Here is a 17,991-nt window from a genome sequence, read left to right on the forward strand (position 1 = left end):
GTCCACCATGCAGTGGTCTCCCTTCGACAGGAGAGCAACTGGGAGCACTGGGAACGTCCACAGACAGTGTATTGTGATACACCGTGGCACTCCCACACAGAATGACTGACTGGCACGCATGCACGCACACACACACACACGCGCACACACACACACACACACACACACACACAAACGCGACAGGTGCATCTCTGTTAGGGCTGTTTAAAGGCCGGGCTCCTTGACAACCACCCTAGCAGCCGTCCAAGAAATGCTTATCTCTTGGCAAATGACATCGCAGCATCAAGTTTAAGTGCAATTAGGCGGCCTAACAGAATGTCAACAATACCAGAACAAGGCAGATGCAATTTTTAATGATCAGTCCAACCAGTTAGCATAATTATTTAGCAGAGATACTTTATTTATAGCCAATTACTATTTTCAGTTCAACAAAAAAAAGATGTCTGAGAGCAAATGAAAGAGTCAAACTTATTTTAATAATAATTAGGTGTATCAGCAGACACCTACATTTAAATAATTAGAGCCGTTTGTGTATACATTCATCGCTATAAACCCGGAGGGCACATTGTACAACTTACGATGTAATTGAATGCATACAAACACAGGATTACCCCAGTTCACATTAAATTATTATAAGGGGAAGATTATACGATGAGGTTCCAGCGGAGGCTTCGGGATGTACTGTGAAGCGCTGGTGTTAAGTAAAATGCTGAGTGGAAACATGTACCATGCACTGTAAATGGCAGACGTGACCGGGCGCAGGATCAACATAGCCTATTGCGGTTTCTGTGGTTACTTCATGGGGAGATATGGTCAAATGTCAGATGTGACCAGTCAATAATTAATGGAAAGAGGAGACAGGGGCTGCAGCTCACACAAAGGACGTCACACAACACACTTGTCGGTAGCTGCTGGCTGAAAGTGCAGGGACCACACGCTTCCCCCCCCCCCTCGCTGAGCTCCCCTATTCCTCTAGAGCCTTCCTCCTCTGATACTTTCTCCTATTATCTTTCCATTCAGATGCCTGGACTGCCAGTCCTTCCAGAAGCCCTTCAGAGTAGACTGGATGTTTACGTTAGGGTCTCAGCCCTTTGTTATGTTTTCTTCTGGAGCCTGCTGCCCTATATCATATAATTTATTAAACCATACCAAACTAGCATCCCCAGCTGCACGTGCCTCCGTGGAATGAAATCGGTTTGAGTGAACCTGTGGAGTCAGCCTGCCCTCTAATTGTTTGCGAATAAGAGACGCTGGTCTGCAGCACAACGCTGATATCGGGGTAATGGAGATGCCCGTCGGGCAGTATTGTTCCCCGTTTTCTCTGAAGCGAGAGGCAGCCAGAGCCCCCGGACTGACCTCCAGAGGAGGGCGGGGAGAGATGGTATCAGGGGGTCATGTCAACCGCATGAAGTAAAGCAGCGCCCTTAAGGATTACCAAAGCTCCACATTATAGAATAGAAGAATAAATAAAAAATAGATTACATTTCCTATTCTTACGATCTCTAACGACATAGTTATGGAATGGAAAATGGAAAATGATCCAGTACCATTTCTGGAATAGGAACTCTCGTTGAGCAGAATGTTTCAATGATTAGGATTGACTTAATTATGAATTCATGAACTCAAAATATTAAGACATTATCGGACAATAAGAGAAGGAAATATGAATGATCACAATCGCATAGCACGCACATTCCAAAATAGATTGAATTATATGGTAAAAGGCAAAGACATTCCAGACAGAGATCCTTATCAGGTAACGTAACCTGCTGATAAAATGGCTGCAGGCGGTGATTGACACAATGGCTGAGGCTTCCAGCGAGAACAGAGAGGACCAAAATGATTTGTTAGGACACAAGATCCGTTGTTAGAGAACGTTATGCTAAGTGACCACTGGTCCAGGGCCAGGGAGAATTAGTTTCCACTGTTGGATCCCAACTCTGATAACAAATATTGATAAAGAAGCTACAATGGGGTTGTTCGGGCTCTGATTTGTGCACAGAGTGTGTAGATAACCAGTTAGGAAGCTTTCCAATTAACCTCAGCTGGTTGGGCTAAGTATTCATGTACATTATAGACATTAGCTGACTTGAAAATGATGTGATATTAAATTACATCCGCGGAAGAACAACAACTAGTATCAGTAGCAGCACTAGCTGTATACTTACAACTACTACTTCTAATAGGACAACTGATCTTGTTATCAGTCTTGTGGAACCTGGACGAGAAAGAAAAATAGCTTTTAATTTGTAAAGCGTTGGATGCTCTCCAACTTTCAAGTGTATTCTAGGTTGGCTGGCTGGTCATTTTAGATCTGCTGGGATTGCCACTGTTCTTTTGTTAGGTCAATAAAGGTTTCAGATTAGTTTAACAACATAACATTTAAGCCATGGTCACATTTATTTAGGAAAATTGCAAAGATTAATTATTTTATTGTTTTTGTAAAGCATGGGACTTTAGAAATCAGGTTAGACAATGCACATCAACGCTATTTGTTTGTAAATAACTAAAAAATATACAAATACAATTTGTATATTTGTAGTGAGTTTGTGACCCCAATGGAGGGGTCCAATGTTTTGCTTTCTATGTTTTATATAAAGCATATAATAAACATTTGAAACGTGAAATAACCTCACAAATGTTCTGGCCTGATGTCAGCCATCCCAAGTTACCAGCATGAAGCCGCATATTACTTTCTGAGCAATGTTCTTCGTTTGCGCTCACCGCGTGAAACACGCACATCCTCATCACCGCCTCTGCGTGCTCGCGACTCTCTGCAGCCTGGCTGGTTCACTTTGCCTCGGGCGCCCGGCCGGGTACCCGGCGGGCGCTCCTTGGTTGGCATGGCGACCACGGGAGGAGGCGGAGGCTTTCACGGGTTGACTTCGCCTGCAGTCCGTGAAAGGAGCCGGTTCATCGCTGTTCCTGCCCTGATCCGAGCTGAGGCTCCCAGCTCGGCTATCTGCCATGTCTGTTGGGGTGGGGGGGGGGGGGGGGGGGGGGGGACATTTGGAAGCCTAATGTATCAAACCGAACGTTTCACGGGAAGTTATGCTACCTCACTTCATGGTTTTTCCCTAACCCTAACTTTAATGTTAGCAAGATATGCAGCATCAGCATGAGTCATGAACAACAACTTGATGACAGTCAATTAAGAAGTTTATAGTGGGCCTAAGCCAGCTGTTACCATGTCGGTGTTGGTGTGAAGGGTTGTAGCGGTGCTCTGCAGCGCGGGAAGAAGGGGCCTTCCTGGCCTCCTCGAGCTCCATGGCAGCCTTCAGGGCCGCGCGCTTGTTCTTCTTTTTATTCTCCTCATTTTGCTGGTTAATTGAACGACACGCAATTAGACACTTATACGAAAGCCTAGCGTGGCATCGCGGAACGTTTATTTTTCTAAATATCTTTCATCACCACGTGAGAGTGGAACATTACGATGTACTCTGCTGCCATCTGGTGGAGGTTAGTTTAGCTGCAGCCATGAAAAACCATGGTAAATACGCTGATATTTTTATTAATTTACCATTTGAAGCTTCTTCTTTAGCTCCACGTTAGCTTCTTTGTAGCTTTTGGATGTGGATTGTAAATAATAGATGGCCAATCTGGCAACAAAAAAAAAAAAAAGACACTGGATATGTCAGGACCATGTGAAAGTAAAAACACAAATTGTTAACCTTCTTGGGAGTTTTACTCACACCATGAGGAGCATGAAGGGGAGCACGAGGCCAGGGTTGGCGGCGTAGCTGAACACTTTACTGATCCAGGCTGGGAAGTCCGACTCAAGAGTCTCCTGGATCACGTCAAACATGCGAGCCTTCCCACTACGGGAGAAGAGACCCGGACCACTGAACGACGGCCGCTGCAGTCTGTCAGAGGGTCAGTGCACACCATCACATCCTCAATCATCTCGATAAAAAACAATAAGAAGTCCAACCTGAAGGGGCCGCAGTCGAAGGACGGTGGTATGGTGACGATGGTGTAGATGGCGGGCAGCGTGGACAGGAAGAGGATGACCAGCAGCATGGCCATGTAGAAGTTGTTGGACCCCGAGGCCTTGAAGACCCGTTCCTGGGGTACGTTGCAACACATGACGGCCCAGCACTGGAGGTACATGGACACGTGGAGCCGCAGCACGTTGAGGGCCGGGAGGCACGGCGCGTAGAACGCTCCCATCCTGGGGGGCGGGAGGGGGAAGGGGGGAGGGGGTGGATGTTAGAAGGTAATGTGGCTAATGTAAGTTAGGAGAGTGTTGCGTTGTTGAAGAAAGTAGTCTAATCCGGATCGCTTTTAACTCACTTTATTTGGTTAAGTATTTCGGAATGGTAACTATGAAGAAAAAGGAGGGGAATTGTATGGACACGCGTGTGAGCGAAAAACAGCAGGCCTCTGTACGTAACTCCCTAGTACGGACTGCCGGATGTTTCTGATTTCATTGGCTCCGGGCCCTGGTTTAATACCGAGTAGGCGTGTCCTATGTGTCGTATTGGCTCCGCCCTCCTCACCTGTCTAAAGGTGCTGCCATCTGTGGCTGGAATAGTTATTGCAGCTTATATGTCGGGTCCTGCCCCCCTTGTGGCTATGTATAATAATTACAGCTTATGTGTTCGATTCTACTTCCTAGTGGCTATGTATGGTAATTACAGTTTATGTGTTCGATCCTACTTCCTAGTGGCTATGTATGGTAATTACGGCTTATGTGTTCAATCCTACTTCCTAGTGGCTATGTATGGTAGCCCATGTGCTTAAAATACGTAACAAGAGGAGCAGGCGTCACTCAATGTGTATTTTCCAAACTATTAAGTCTTTTTGTGGTCCCACGTTCCCGCAAGGCAATGACCATGCAGACGCTTCGACGCGGCCGTGAACAGTTTATGGTTCTGCGTCGGGTTGTTAGAGGACCAATCACAGCCCTTGCTGCTGCGTCGCCTCGACGGAAGGTTACGATTTTTGGGAGGCGCACGTCAGGCCCTTTGCGGTGGACGCAAGGAGGGTCCGCGAGGACGTAAGGGGTCCGTAACCCCTTTGCGTTGCGTGAACGTGGAACCATAAAGAGCCCTTTAGAGTGATGGCCTGAATAGTGTTGTCAATGGGTGTGTTAATGGGTGTGGGTATTTAAGACTGGTTGCACTGTTGCATTGTACACTGAAGAAGGCACACGCCGAAACGCGTCTGTGCAAAAGTAAAAATTGATTTATGCAGTGCGGCCTCCCTCCTATTTATTTAGGAGGTCTAACGCACAATGAATTAAACTGACTTAATCACATTTTGATACAAATTGTACATTTTGATTAATGAAACATGATTTGTCTGAAGCATGATTTCTAAGTACCCTACCAAATCATTCCTTGATTGAAGATCAATCCCAGAACGTTTCCGCTGACGTCAAACTCGGAGTAAGATGGCTTTTAAAAAGGATGGGAAAAAATAGGATGATGAATTGTTTGAGCTTTCTTCATGCAATGTTGGATTTCAGAACTCAATCTTTTGGACAAATAAAAACCGTTGACTCACAAATCCCGCCTCCAGGTCCCAGCACCAGCAGTAGTTGAGGAAACGAACGAGAACGGCTCTCAGGAAGTCCCCGATCAGCAGTGTGATGTACGTGGTCATCGTATCGGATATGATGAGTCTCACAAACTCCTAAAGAGAAGGATCCATATGTACGCCTAGGCTTGCATCTCTCACCAGAGTATTGCGTCCCTTACCCCTCGACATGTATCCATCAATCAGACAAATACACACATTATAAAATGTGTAAATTCTAAATTGACGACCGACCCACTAATGCTCTTCCACATGTGAACGTCTCGCCCAGACTGACAGACACTGACCTGCCCCACCATGGTCTCCCAGCAGGGGCCCCTGGGGACATCGGCAGGGTGGGTGAGCAGGGGGGGTGCAGTGCTGTTGTCCGACGCGGTGTTGTTATGAAGACTAGCCTCCCACGTGGTCATGTTGAACTGAACCACATCCTCCTCTTTTCTCTGCGAGTCAAAACAAAAGGGGCCTGGTGTGAATCGCCGTCCAGAGCCACGTTAATGTTGCTTTAAGTGCGGCCAACCCTTTTGCCTCACTTTGAGGTTGATCTCGTCCATGAGTGCGATGATGAAGGTGTACAGATTGCCCAGGAATAGAGCAAAGATACGGCCAAGCTGCCACTGCAGGGCGACGCGGGGATGGTAGTTCTCCAGCGCGCTGATGACGTCAAACAGCATGGGACAGAACATCCCCAGCAGGGACATGACCATGTTCACCTGAAGAAACACAAGCACCTCAGACGTATAGGAGTGTCCTCCCATGAAGGAACTCGCCCTTTGGACTCCAGCCTCTCTCTCTCTCTCTCTATCATGTGTACCTCATTCCTCTCCCACCAGGTGTGGTTTTCAAATCCTTCAAGGGCAAACTTCTGCGAGCGCCGCACTACGAAGTAGATGAGGTAACCGCTGCCGGCCAGGCAGCACAGGACCAGGAAGTTGGCCAGCACCCGCAGGAAGCGAGTCAGGTGGATGTTGTCGTCCTTCCTACTCTCTTGCTCCTCCAAGATGGCCTCCTGGAATCAAACAAAATGGACAGCTGCAGAATAGGTTGTATATCCAGCTCACATGCTGCATACCGCAGCCAAAAGCATCTTTCACTAGGTTTACATTTACATTTACATTGAGGGCATTCAGCAGACACTTTTGGCCAAAGCGACTTACAATAATTACATTTGAAGGAAGAAGGAGAAACAACAATATATTGCTGTCGGTACAGTAAGGATGTTCATAGAATCAAGTGCCAAGCACTAACTATCACTAGGTTAACCCATTCCCCGTACACAAAAAAGACTGCTAGGATAAGATAATGTTATATCAAGTACAAAGACATGTTGAGGGGTTTGGACCTTGAAGCTGGTGGTGATGGAGGCAAACTTGTTGTCGGCCGTCTCAGGATTTCCTATCAGGTAGTCCCAGCTGGTGAATGTCTTCCAGCTGAAGTTGAAACTGTTTTCATCCCCTCCCCCAGTTTCATTGGCATTGCGTGCCATTCTGTAAACAAAATTAATTTATCATTGATGCTTGAGCTAGACATATAGAATATCTGATTAATTTGTGCTTGTACAGGGGACATATTTACTTTCTGATGACCACCATGTAACTGTAGGCCACCGTACCCACACCGACCAGGAAGTAAGAGAGGGGCATGCGGAACTTTAGCCAGCCAATAGCGCGCTGACTATTGTAGTAACCGTAGAAGAGCACTGAGTATTGGGCATAACCCTGTAACATGGCATTCATTTAAGACTTTGTAGTTATTAAATGGTGATGATTATAGAATGATGTATTCATCATAATAGAAACAAACATTTTTAATAACTAAGATATGTGCTGGAAGAATACGTGCCCTTTATTAAAGCTGTACATAAAAACTACTGACCCCGAAGTCCCAGAGGACCGCAAAGTCCATGGCACTGGTCTCCTCAGCCCTGGGGACAGTCTTTCTAGGCATGCTACCGTACGGCCTGCCCATTAATGCCTGTGGAAGAGTGGGGGACAAAAGCAAGAAGCCTGGGTATTGTACCCTGTGGATGAGACAGATAGAAGCTGAGCTGGAGTGGAACCAGAGCTCGAATGCTGTCGAAATATATCAAACCAAAAGCACTGACCTCTGGTACCATGACTAGACCAAAGGTCAGACCGAACAGGATCATGTTGATGCCGTACATCCACCTCAGGAATATGAAATAGGAGGCCACAGATGAGCCAAAGTGGCCTTGAAAACAAAAAAGTTTTGTTGGCTTTTTATTGTATATTTAACTTTCCATTGCATCAATTAAAATGCCTTTACAAAGTTGGATTTAGATGTGAAGTAAGAGGCTTCGAGAATATTTATGTCATTTGCATAATTACTATAAATGAAAATACTTTGACAAAGTTAGAGTAGAATGAGAAGCAAGAGGCTTGAAGAATATATATTTCATTTGCATAATTACTGTCAATTAAAATACCTTTACAAAGTTAGAGTTAGAAGGGAAGCAAGAGGTTGGAATAATATTCATGTTGTTTGCATAATTACTTTCAATCTCCTTGATTTTCATCTCCCATGGAATACAAGCAGTTGTGAAGTTCTCGAAGTCCCTCTTAAACTTCATCCATTTCTAAAAGATATAAGACCACATACATGATATTAAAAACAGCATGTGGGATTTCATAGTCTACTAAGTGGCCTCCAGTCAAGGCGATGTGTCCTGACCTTGTTCATCATGACTTTGTATGCGTAGAGTTTCCGGCCTTTTCCTTTTCCCAGAGCTCCCTCATATTTCTCTAAGAACTCCTGGGACTCTCTGCAAGAGGTTATCACTGTATTATAATTTGACTTCTGTATACTGTATAGTCCTAACTGAAGAACATAGCACTGCTGTAAAAAATATAAAATATTGGACTTTTGAATAGCCAGACTAAAAGTAATTGTATTATGAATGCTACCATTTTTTCCAACTACAGTAAAATGTTGTGCTGAAATCAGCCATGGGCAAAATGTGTGTAGCACTGACTGTGGAATTGATTTGATTGATTGCAGATAAAATGGGAAACTCAATTACAATTAGGGCATTTAGCAGACGCTTTTATCCAAAGCGACTTACATCGGTTAATACACACATTGACACACCGACGGCAGAGTCGACAGCCAGCTCATTAGGAGCAGTTAGGGTTAAGTGTTTTGCTCAGGGACACATCAACACTCATCTAGGAGGGGCTGGGGATCAGACTGGCAACCTTTCGGTTACAAGAAAACTGCTCTACCTCCTGAGCGAAGCCCTAACTCACCACTCCAAACACTAGTCAGGATGATATTGTAACTTGTGGATGAGCTGACCTCAGTGTGGAGTGTTTCTTCTTCATAGGCCAGGGCTTCCCCCTTATCGCTTGGATCAGCTTCTTCTTGTCGTCCACCGCTTCCTTCAGCATCTCCAGCTCCTCTGGGGTTAGGGTCTCTGGCCTCACCTCCTTCTCCACCTCCTCCTCCTCCTCCTCCGCTTCCTCATCTTCTCCCTCGCTTTCCTTATCTCCGTCTTCTTCGCTTGATTCATGCTCTGAGCTGAGACAGGGACACAGGGGTTGTTTGAAATAGTGGCACATATCTAGTAATAGGCATGGATAAAATGGAGGCTGTGGACTATTTGTTGTCCCAAAAACGTTACCGGTTGCGGTACCTGGTTTCAACTTTTTTGCTGTGCTTCTTCTTCTTTCCTTTCTTCTTCCTTGCTCTTTCACCGGTGTCCTGTTCATTCTCTCCTGCTTTGGCGCATCCCTTCCTCTGCGGCTGCTTGGCTTCTCCCTCCTCAACGTCTCTCTTTGGCCTCCCTTTGCTCCTTGTTTTCTCATTCTTTAGATTCTTCTTGTTCTTGGCAGCACAGTCCCTACTGTTTACTTTGGACTTGTCCAGGCTCTGCACTTGTTCAGCTTTCCCCTCCCTGTCTTTCCTTCTCTTCCGCTGTCTCTCTTTCTCTGTTCTCTCCCCAGAGTCAACAGCATGTTGTGCGTTTCTAGATCCTCTCCTCCCCTGTTCTCTCCCCTCGCCTTTCTTTCTCTCCTTTTTATTTTCTCTCTGTCTCCTCCTTTTTCTCCCTGAGGTGGGCTTTCCGTTGCGTGTATCACCCCCTTCCCCTGTTTTTAAGACAGACGTGTTATACTATTAACATAAGGATCTTCTCTCTGTATGCTATGAATGTCAATCTCTCTCTCCCTCTCTCTCTCTCTCTGTCTCTCAGTCTCTCTCCCTCTCTCTCTGATGTGTTTTCGTGTTCCTAATCCAGCAATAATTGGGGACACAGGTCGTGATGGGTGGACAAAGGGAAGTGCAAGGACATGGGATGCGCGTGAGATGAAAAGAGAAGGGATGTGTGGACAGAGCGGGGGGGATCCACAGAGCACCGGCTGAGCTATGGTGCACGGAGGTAGACGAGGGAACAAGAGGACAATGGCAGCCACCTGCCATCACCTCTGTGACCGCCCAACCCCCCACAAGCCCCCCTCCCCGCCCAGTTATCCCTGTACAATCATGGAGGATAGATTAAGGGTCTCCCAATAAAGAAACTCAACACCACCATATACTTATTGATCTACTCATGCAGGTAGAAAAAACAAACGGGAAGGGTTGATAATAAATGCAATGACATTCCGAGGACACTTACCCGAATCTTCCAGTTCAATACCAACTGTAAGAGAAACCCAACAAATATTATTGATTTATGAGTTGTGTTAAAACACATTTTTGTGTTATATATCATTCTTATTATAATGTATATCCAAGATGCAGTTGTGATTCTATTTCCTGGGAAAACCTCACCAATGTATTTGTAATAACTACCGATATCCCTGCCTGCATCCCCCCGATCCAGCTTCCACTAAGGGTCTACCTGCAGGCACGCCACCCCACTACGGGAGCGAGGTGGGGTCACCAGGAGGAGGACAAAGCAGACCATGAGAGCAGGTAGAATCGAAGAGAAGCTCCGTTTGTTCTCTGCAGTGTCATTTGGATGTAACCGGAGCGGCCGGGGCTCGTGGCTCATTACTGCCATGTGCATTGGGGGGGGGGGGGGGGGGGGGGGGGGGGGGTGAGACAAGACCCGGGGGGCGGGGGGAGGGGCAGCCAAGGGCCAGAGGGCTGCACCCTTCAACCTGAGCGTGTGGCCCAGCGAACGGAACGCGAGGGAGGGGTCGGGTCGCCCTGTGTGTTGTTGGTTGGTTTGGTCGGTCTTTTGGGGGCATTTACAATTGGCTTTTATCTTTTGGTCCTTTCAGATTTAGATTTTAAGGTAACTCTACGGCTTTGGCACATGTAAAACATTGTGTCTTCTAGATGCAAAACCCATGCTTTTAAACTACAATGATGATTGACGCTTTTCTCCACATGCATTGGGTCTTTGTACTGATGATTGAAACGTGAACCACACAATGGAATTCCTAAAGGATGAATGTTGATGCATGAAAGAATGTTACTGGCATGACATGAATGCTATTTAAAAAAATAACCTGAGTATGAATTGAAAGCTTGTGTGATCTTACTGTCATTCTCTGAAGTGATGAGATGGTCCTTGGGCATCTTCTTTGTATTGCGTGAGGGTCCTGTTGCCCCCAACTCCTGCAGAGCCAGGATCCAGCAGGTTGTGTGCAGGGGGCACTTGATGAAACTATAGCAGTGGTCTCCCTCCTGCTTGCCCTGCTACCTTAAAGCTAGACGGATCAGCCCATCTGAGACCATCTCAGCAAGATGGTCAGGTACCAGTCTCCATTTATATACTGTGTGTGTGTGTGTGTGTGTGTGTGTGTGTGTGTGTGTGTTTGTGTGTGTGTGTGTGTGTGTCTTTGATAAGGGCTTTTATAAAGGGGGGGGGGTGTTCATGGTGTGTTACTCGCATCTGTGGTATAATACGCTTTTTGTTTTTTTTTTAAGCCGACCGTCGACCCGAAACATGCACAATGACGCCATGGAAACCCTAGAGCCATGCGATTTCACTCGCTATGAATATTTCATAGGAGTTATGAGTGCTTTTATGCAGCTGTGTGTGTGTGTGTGTGTCTTATTGGTTTGTGTGTGTGTGTGTGTGTGTTTGTGTGTGTGTGTGTGTGTGTGTTTGTGTGTGTGTTTGTGTGCATGTGTGTGCGTGTGTGTTTGTGTGTATGTTTGTGTGTGTGCGTGTGTGTGTGTGTGTAGTGTCTCATGAGCAGATCATTGCTTTCTTTTTCTTCTTGCCTAATGATTTTGTCTACTCTTAAGTTTGCTTAATAATAACGTATACATCTTAAGATGTACGTGATTATGTATGATTATAGCTATAGATAGCTATAATCATGTTAAAAACAATCTCACAGAAAACAAGGCAACAATTCAAGCATCTATTTTGAAGCTGAGATATGTGTTAAGTCTGTATGTGTGAGTGCTTCATCTATCTACCTCAAAAAGTATCCATAATATCTCCACCTCTCACTTGACAATGATTGAAAGGTTGGAAAAATTCCCCAAAACGTGGGCTGTGACTCAGAAACTGTGGGCTTATTTTATCTGTGGTGCCAGCACAGATGGGCAGCCATATGTCTGTCCGGGCCACACGGACTCCACAACCTACCCTTATGGGGCGCCACTAGTCGAGAGATGGAACTTGGAAACTAGTTTCAACCATTTCAATGACGCAGCCATTTAGACAGTGTAGTAAACCAGTGCACCTCTAGAGAGTGCTGTTGAGCTAGCACTCCTGATCTGAAAACAAGTTAACAAACATACAGTACAGTACAGTACACTACTGTGTGTGTGGATGTGCCTGTCTGTCTGTCTGTCTGTCTGTCTGTCTGTCTGTCTGTTGTGTGTTTGTGTGTGTGTGCGTGTGTGTGTGTGTGTGTGTGTTGTTTATTTGTGAATAATTATTGTGTATGTTTTGTTTGCATGCACTTCAAACCATTGTTAAAATGGGACAAGCTTGTTTTGGATGCACGCAGTCTGACGTCTCAGTGGAGAGTGCCAGAGAAAGAGATCAGTTTCCCACGCTAATGTTAGCCCAGATAGCTCGGAATCCATGACTGTTAAGGTGAAGGAGGTCACGCAACCTGAACCAAAGTGTAGTACAGGCCTACCCGGAGTAATTACCTCTGTAACTTATCCCCACACTTGGGATAGTATATATGTTTTCGAATGTATGACTTATATAACTGTATAATGTTATTTTCTGTAGAACTGACTTCTAATGGCAATTTGTATTACCAGTCAACACTAGAAAGGTTATTTCTTGGTTTGTTTATTTGTATGTGTGTGTGTGTGTGTGTGTGTGTGTGTGTGTGTGTGCGTGTGTGTGTGTGTGTGTGTGTGTCTGTGATAACTGAGCGTGATTTGGAGTGATTGTTGACCTGTAAACGAGGGTGCATGGTTGTTGCAAGTTGTTGCAAGTGCAAGTTCTTGTGTCTGTCTTTGTAATTGCTCCAATGTAAACAGACTCGGAGATTGATTCGTTCCTTTGTAAGCTTGATAAGAGGATGGCCTTAAAGGCCCGCAGCTTCTACACCCTCAGCCGATGGTTCTCAAACGCTGTAGTCTCAGGACCCTATGTTTCATAAGCCATTAAGTCACCAATAAAAATTACTAAATATATTTACCCGCATTTAGCAGCAAAAGGCTTCTACGATTTGGGCTAAACTAGAAAGCCTTGGAAACATAAATTTGCAATGAAACTATTAGTAATTCATGGGCTTCTTTTTACAGATCAGGTTTGGCATATATTCTAGGACAGTGTCCTACTCAAAATGTTAACCTAACCCTAACACACCATTTGAGAATCACTGGCCTGAACAACAGATCTGACACTGATTATCTTGGCGGTAAAAGACTCTTTGCATCAGATAACTCTAAGATAAATGAGGGTCCTCACAACAGGAAAAATGAGTGAGCGTTTGAGTCCTTGCCTGGGTAATTACCGCACGTGATCCTGAGGTGGTTGAGAGTAAATTGATACTCTTGGCATTGACTTTGAAGCTGACTCTGAAGAGTGATTTGTGCAAGGATGATTAGAGACAAACAGCACCCGGGGGTTCTCGTTGCTGACGAATAGCGCTCAATCTTTCTACTCAATCGAACTGGTTCTATTATGTTCATCAGGATCCCTTGCTATCGTTGAGCACATATTCCTGACCTCCTACAGATTGTCCACACAGAGGTTAAAGGAAAGTCGTTTTTCTGAAGCATAAAACCCTGTCTTCTTCTCAACTGCACACTCATTTAGGTCTGACAGGGGCTCTCCGGTCTTTGATGATAGCTCATGCTTGTTGAGCAATATTGTTCTTTTGTGTTGTTGACACTAAACTCAACCCGCAGCAGGAAGCCCTCGGGCCAAACAGCTCCAGTGTTTTTCAGTGAGGGAAAAGAGCGGTATGGGGGAGGGAGAGAGAGCCAAAGAGGGGGAGAGAGATAAACACAGGTTTATTAGCCGAAACTCAGACTCTGAACCCATTTTAGCGACAGAGCTTGAATAAACGTTGTCTCATCTAAACCTTCTTTTACCGTTTACCCAGTATAAATTACCATTATTTGGGACGTGGCCTCTGTTGTTTCTTCGGAGTAACCAGTAAGAGAAAACAACATCAAAAGAACTGGATATTGTAAAACATCAAACATACATTCTATCACATCCCGTACTATACATTTGGATGGTTTTTAAAAACAGCCAGACAAGCAAAGCAGAGAGAGAGAGAGGTACCATGGCCGGAAGTAGGAGAGAGAGAGAGAGAGAGAGAGAGAGAGAGAGAGAGAGAGGAGAGGATGGCTCGAAGTGAAATTAGTTTTCCTGTTTGGTCTGAAGCACACACACACACACACGCACACCATCAAGTTCATGTTGCCCCAGTATGGAAGCAGAGCAGGACCCTCAACACAAAACTAAACACATGAGCAGGAAACCCAACTCCCCAGCCGGCCACAGTCGGTCCAGTGAGAGACGGACGGAGACGGCGAGAGAGAGAGAGAAACACAAACATGAGAAGAGTAAAAATTGAGGACAAGAAGAAGAAGAGAGATGAAGAAGTGTGAAGGAAAGCCACGTTGCTGTGGAGTGTCGCAGTTGTGGCCTGGGAGGTAGAGAGGAATGATCTAATTAAGGGGATGTCATGATTGGAACTATTTTTATGTGCACGTCTTAAAATGTGAAGTGAGAAATGATCAGTGTAGGAGGTAGAAACTTTCACAGCGTGCAGCAAGTGTGCCAGGGTTTGTTTGTGTGTGTGTGTGTGTGTGTGTGTGTGTGTGTGGCAGTGTGTGTGTTTTTGTGTGTAAACCTGCGGTACGGAATGCACCTCATGCCCAAATATAGCTGCCTCGTCGTCATGGAGGGGGCGGGGTCCACGTGGCCGAGGGGAAGGGTTAGCTGCGGCGATTGACAGAAACACAGAGACGGAGGCGTGTCTTCCTGTGCAGACAGAGCAGCACGTGGCCATCCCATCTGCACGAGGGAGCAGCGACAAAGACCAGCCAGTCTCGGGGACAGGACACAGGACATCTGCTCTGCACACGCGTACGCACATAAGTGCTCTGCACATGAGCCACACATACACACAACCAGTCATACACACACACCGACAACGTCAATCACACCGACATACACTTACCTCACAGTCCATAGTGTATTCATACCAACATACATATATAAGCAATTCACACACATACTCGCTCTTGATGACACGTAAAACAAAAACTAAAGGCATGGACTGCCTCAGATTCATGTAAGAGTCATTGATGCATACAAACACACAAACAAATACATTTTAATACTCACATGCAGACAAACACAGTTGTCATGAACCTATCATCTTTCAAAAAGCATGCCCTACAGTAAGGCATGTACACAGGTTCAAAAGATCCACGCAAAGGTCAAAACAACAGAGCAAGAGCCATCATGAGACAATCCCATTGGTTCACAGGTCATGTCAAGAAGGGTCCCCCGGGACACACGAACGCACGCACAGAGACACATTAGAACTCCTCTTATGTTCATTGTCAATCACTCTTTGTCAAACACAGAGAAAACAACAAACACACAGCCTGCTATCAAGAGCGGCGTGTGTGTGTGTGTGTGTGTGTAAGGAAGGGAGGGGGCATGGATCATAAAGAGAGAGAAGTGTGTCAGGCAGAGACTCCTCCCCTTGCTAGAAATGACGGTCATGAGACAGCAAAACAGCACCAGTCCTTGCACACTAAGGAATGGAAGAAAATATGAATTGGACCAGTGAAAGTAGATGAATCAGCACATTTACCCTTTCCATGTGTTTGTATCGATTTCTTTACTTTTGACTTTTAGTTGAGCAGATGCAAGAAGTAAGAGTTAAACTGATACTATGCATGGGATTAAAAGCATACCTCTCTTGCAAATGTATAACTACAATGACAGGCTGATGCTTCCCCCTTTCTGGCAAACACACACACACACACACACACACACCCACACACACACACACACACACGCGACTGCTGTGTGGCTGCACATGCAACTGAGTTTGGAATGAAAGAGGTAAGGATCAAGTTTAAAAGTGGTGTTGCTGGACGGGCTCAGTGCAGAGCTTATCAAGCCTGCACACAGCTTATGTAAATGGATAAGCTGCAGTTCCAACCAGCCCCTTTAACAACAGTACCTCCCCACACTGTCGCCACACACAGGCCAACTGTGTGTGTGGGCGTGTTTGTGTGTGTGTGTGTGCTTGCTGTCTGGACAATATCTGCCTGGTAACTAGGGATAGGCTGTCCCAGATTCAGATGAACTGCACAGAACACAATGTACACACACACACACACATGCACACACACAGGTTCATGAATAAGGATTTTAAAATTCCCTCTTTCCCCAGACACATAAACCCCAGCACATACACACACAAAGAGGTTTTTAACATGTATTATTACATTTTATCTTATCACAAGATATCCTAGTGGTTAATAACAGTGTCTTAATGTCTTAACAACAGTGACCCAACTCATGTTAATCGGTCGACAAGACATGTATCCCCCTGTCCATAAACTATACTACACAACACCGGCTAACACAGTCTGAACCCGCATGAGCACATACACACGAGCCAAACCATAACACAAGAAGAGAGTATGGGGGTGGGCAGCGATACGCGACACCTCCCACTCACACTCTGCCGCCTCCCTCTGCTGAGAGCCATGAACCTTCACATACTAAGAGGAAAAACATTTCGCATGCACGTGTCCCTGTGTGATCCTCTTTCTTTTGCTCCTTTTTGTTTACGGGAAATTACCTTCTTGGAAAAGCTCTAGTTCTCAGGTTCAAAGCACACGACTGGATTATTGTGAGTGTGACATGATGATGAAAGTAGGAATGAAGTGATGGTGGCTCTGTCAACATCTATTGAGCATAGTATTGTTTATTCATCTTCATGTTCAAGGTCCAATGTGTTCCTCGACACACTGTATGCAAATGAAATGTAAATTAGACAGGGGACGATGCTCTGCCAAAAAGCAATCAGAGAGAGTAAGCAGGGAACGTCACAACTGTGGATGTGACCCATTTCTAAAATATCAATTTTTCCACTGCATATTGTATCAGATGAGTTGTTCCGAGGAAGAAATCTTGCATATGCTGTTCTTTGGAAGAGCAAGGTACTATTCCTGTTTATTATGAAAACAGATGATCGCAGTGTGTCAGTGTTCAGGATAAGAACAACAAACAGAACAACAAATCAGTCAATCATTATCATGTATCTGAAAGCATGACGCGGGATAATCTGGGTCACCGATCAGGAACATCTTAACGAACCAGCCGACGTATGAAGGTCATTCGCTGTTCATTTCGTTGTCTTTATTGACATTGTGAAAGCGTCACTCAGTTCCACTGTTGATTGACATTACCCCCAGTAGTGGGTGCGGGGAATCCAGCAGATGTATTCTAATACCACAGTGTGCCAGTTACAGTTTCAAGGGGGCGTTACAAGCCCACATAAGAAATAATGGTTTCACAGCACATCCTCGACTAAAGCTGCCAGAGACAAATGAACACCAACCACCACAGCTGAACCCAGAGAATAAAGCAAACCATTTTGAGAATTAAGGGGACCATTCACATTGGAAGACCCATGCAGAGACACAAAGGCAAACCAACAGGTGAAACAAGCCTGCTATTATGGATTTCCTTTTGTTATGCATAGTGTAAACTATAACCTTGTAATGCTAATATACTCTATAAAAACATTGATACAGTTTTATTCTAACCTTGCCCATTGAAAAATGTAAGAAAAATGGTCATGCTGGTTTATTCAAGAATCCAAACATTTAGTGTTGTTTTCGTTCAGAGAAGGAAGGGAGTCGGAAATATCCTTTACCTGGCATACTAGTACAGTACTTTGAGTGTCTGTACCTCAATGTATGTTGGAAAGCAGATCCATTGTTTTTTTGTGTGTACGCCTGCATGCGTGACAGCAGTTTTCCGGTATAAATATTCTTTTCTTCCCCCCAATATGC

The 17,991-nt window shown here is 45.2% G+C and overlaps 1 protein-coding gene across 1 annotated transcript; it reads right to left on the reverse strand.

Annotated features, from left to right (window-relative positions):
- Window positions 1-2,747: 2,747 nt before the first annotated feature.
- Window positions 2,748-10,558, reverse strand: tmc1 (transmembrane channel-like 1; the record flags this gene model as incomplete). The annotated part of the gene is made up of 18 exons (XM_079751312.1): window positions 2,748-2,971; window positions 3,188-3,320; window positions 3,521-3,599; window positions 3,693-3,818; window positions 3,932-4,171; window positions 5,332-5,399; window positions 5,509-5,637; window positions 5,829-5,981; window positions 6,072-6,251; window positions 6,353-6,547; window positions 6,881-7,025; window positions 7,114-7,256; window positions 7,414-7,512; window positions 7,643-7,749; window positions 8,053-8,134; window positions 8,230-8,320; window positions 8,854-9,075; window positions 10,524-10,558. 18 exons carry the CDS (start codon window positions 10,556-10,558, stop codon window positions 2,748-2,750), a joined length of 2,451 nt encoding a protein of 816 aa, XP_079607438.1.
- Between the last annotated feature and the right edge of the window lie 7,433 nt (window positions 10,559-17,991).

Source organism: Pollachius pollachius (genome assembly GCF_949987615.1).
Source record: "Pollachius pollachius genome assembly, chromosome: 1".
Classification (NCBI taxonomy): Eukaryota; Metazoa; Chordata; class Actinopteri; order Gadiformes; family Gadidae; genus Pollachius; species Pollachius pollachius.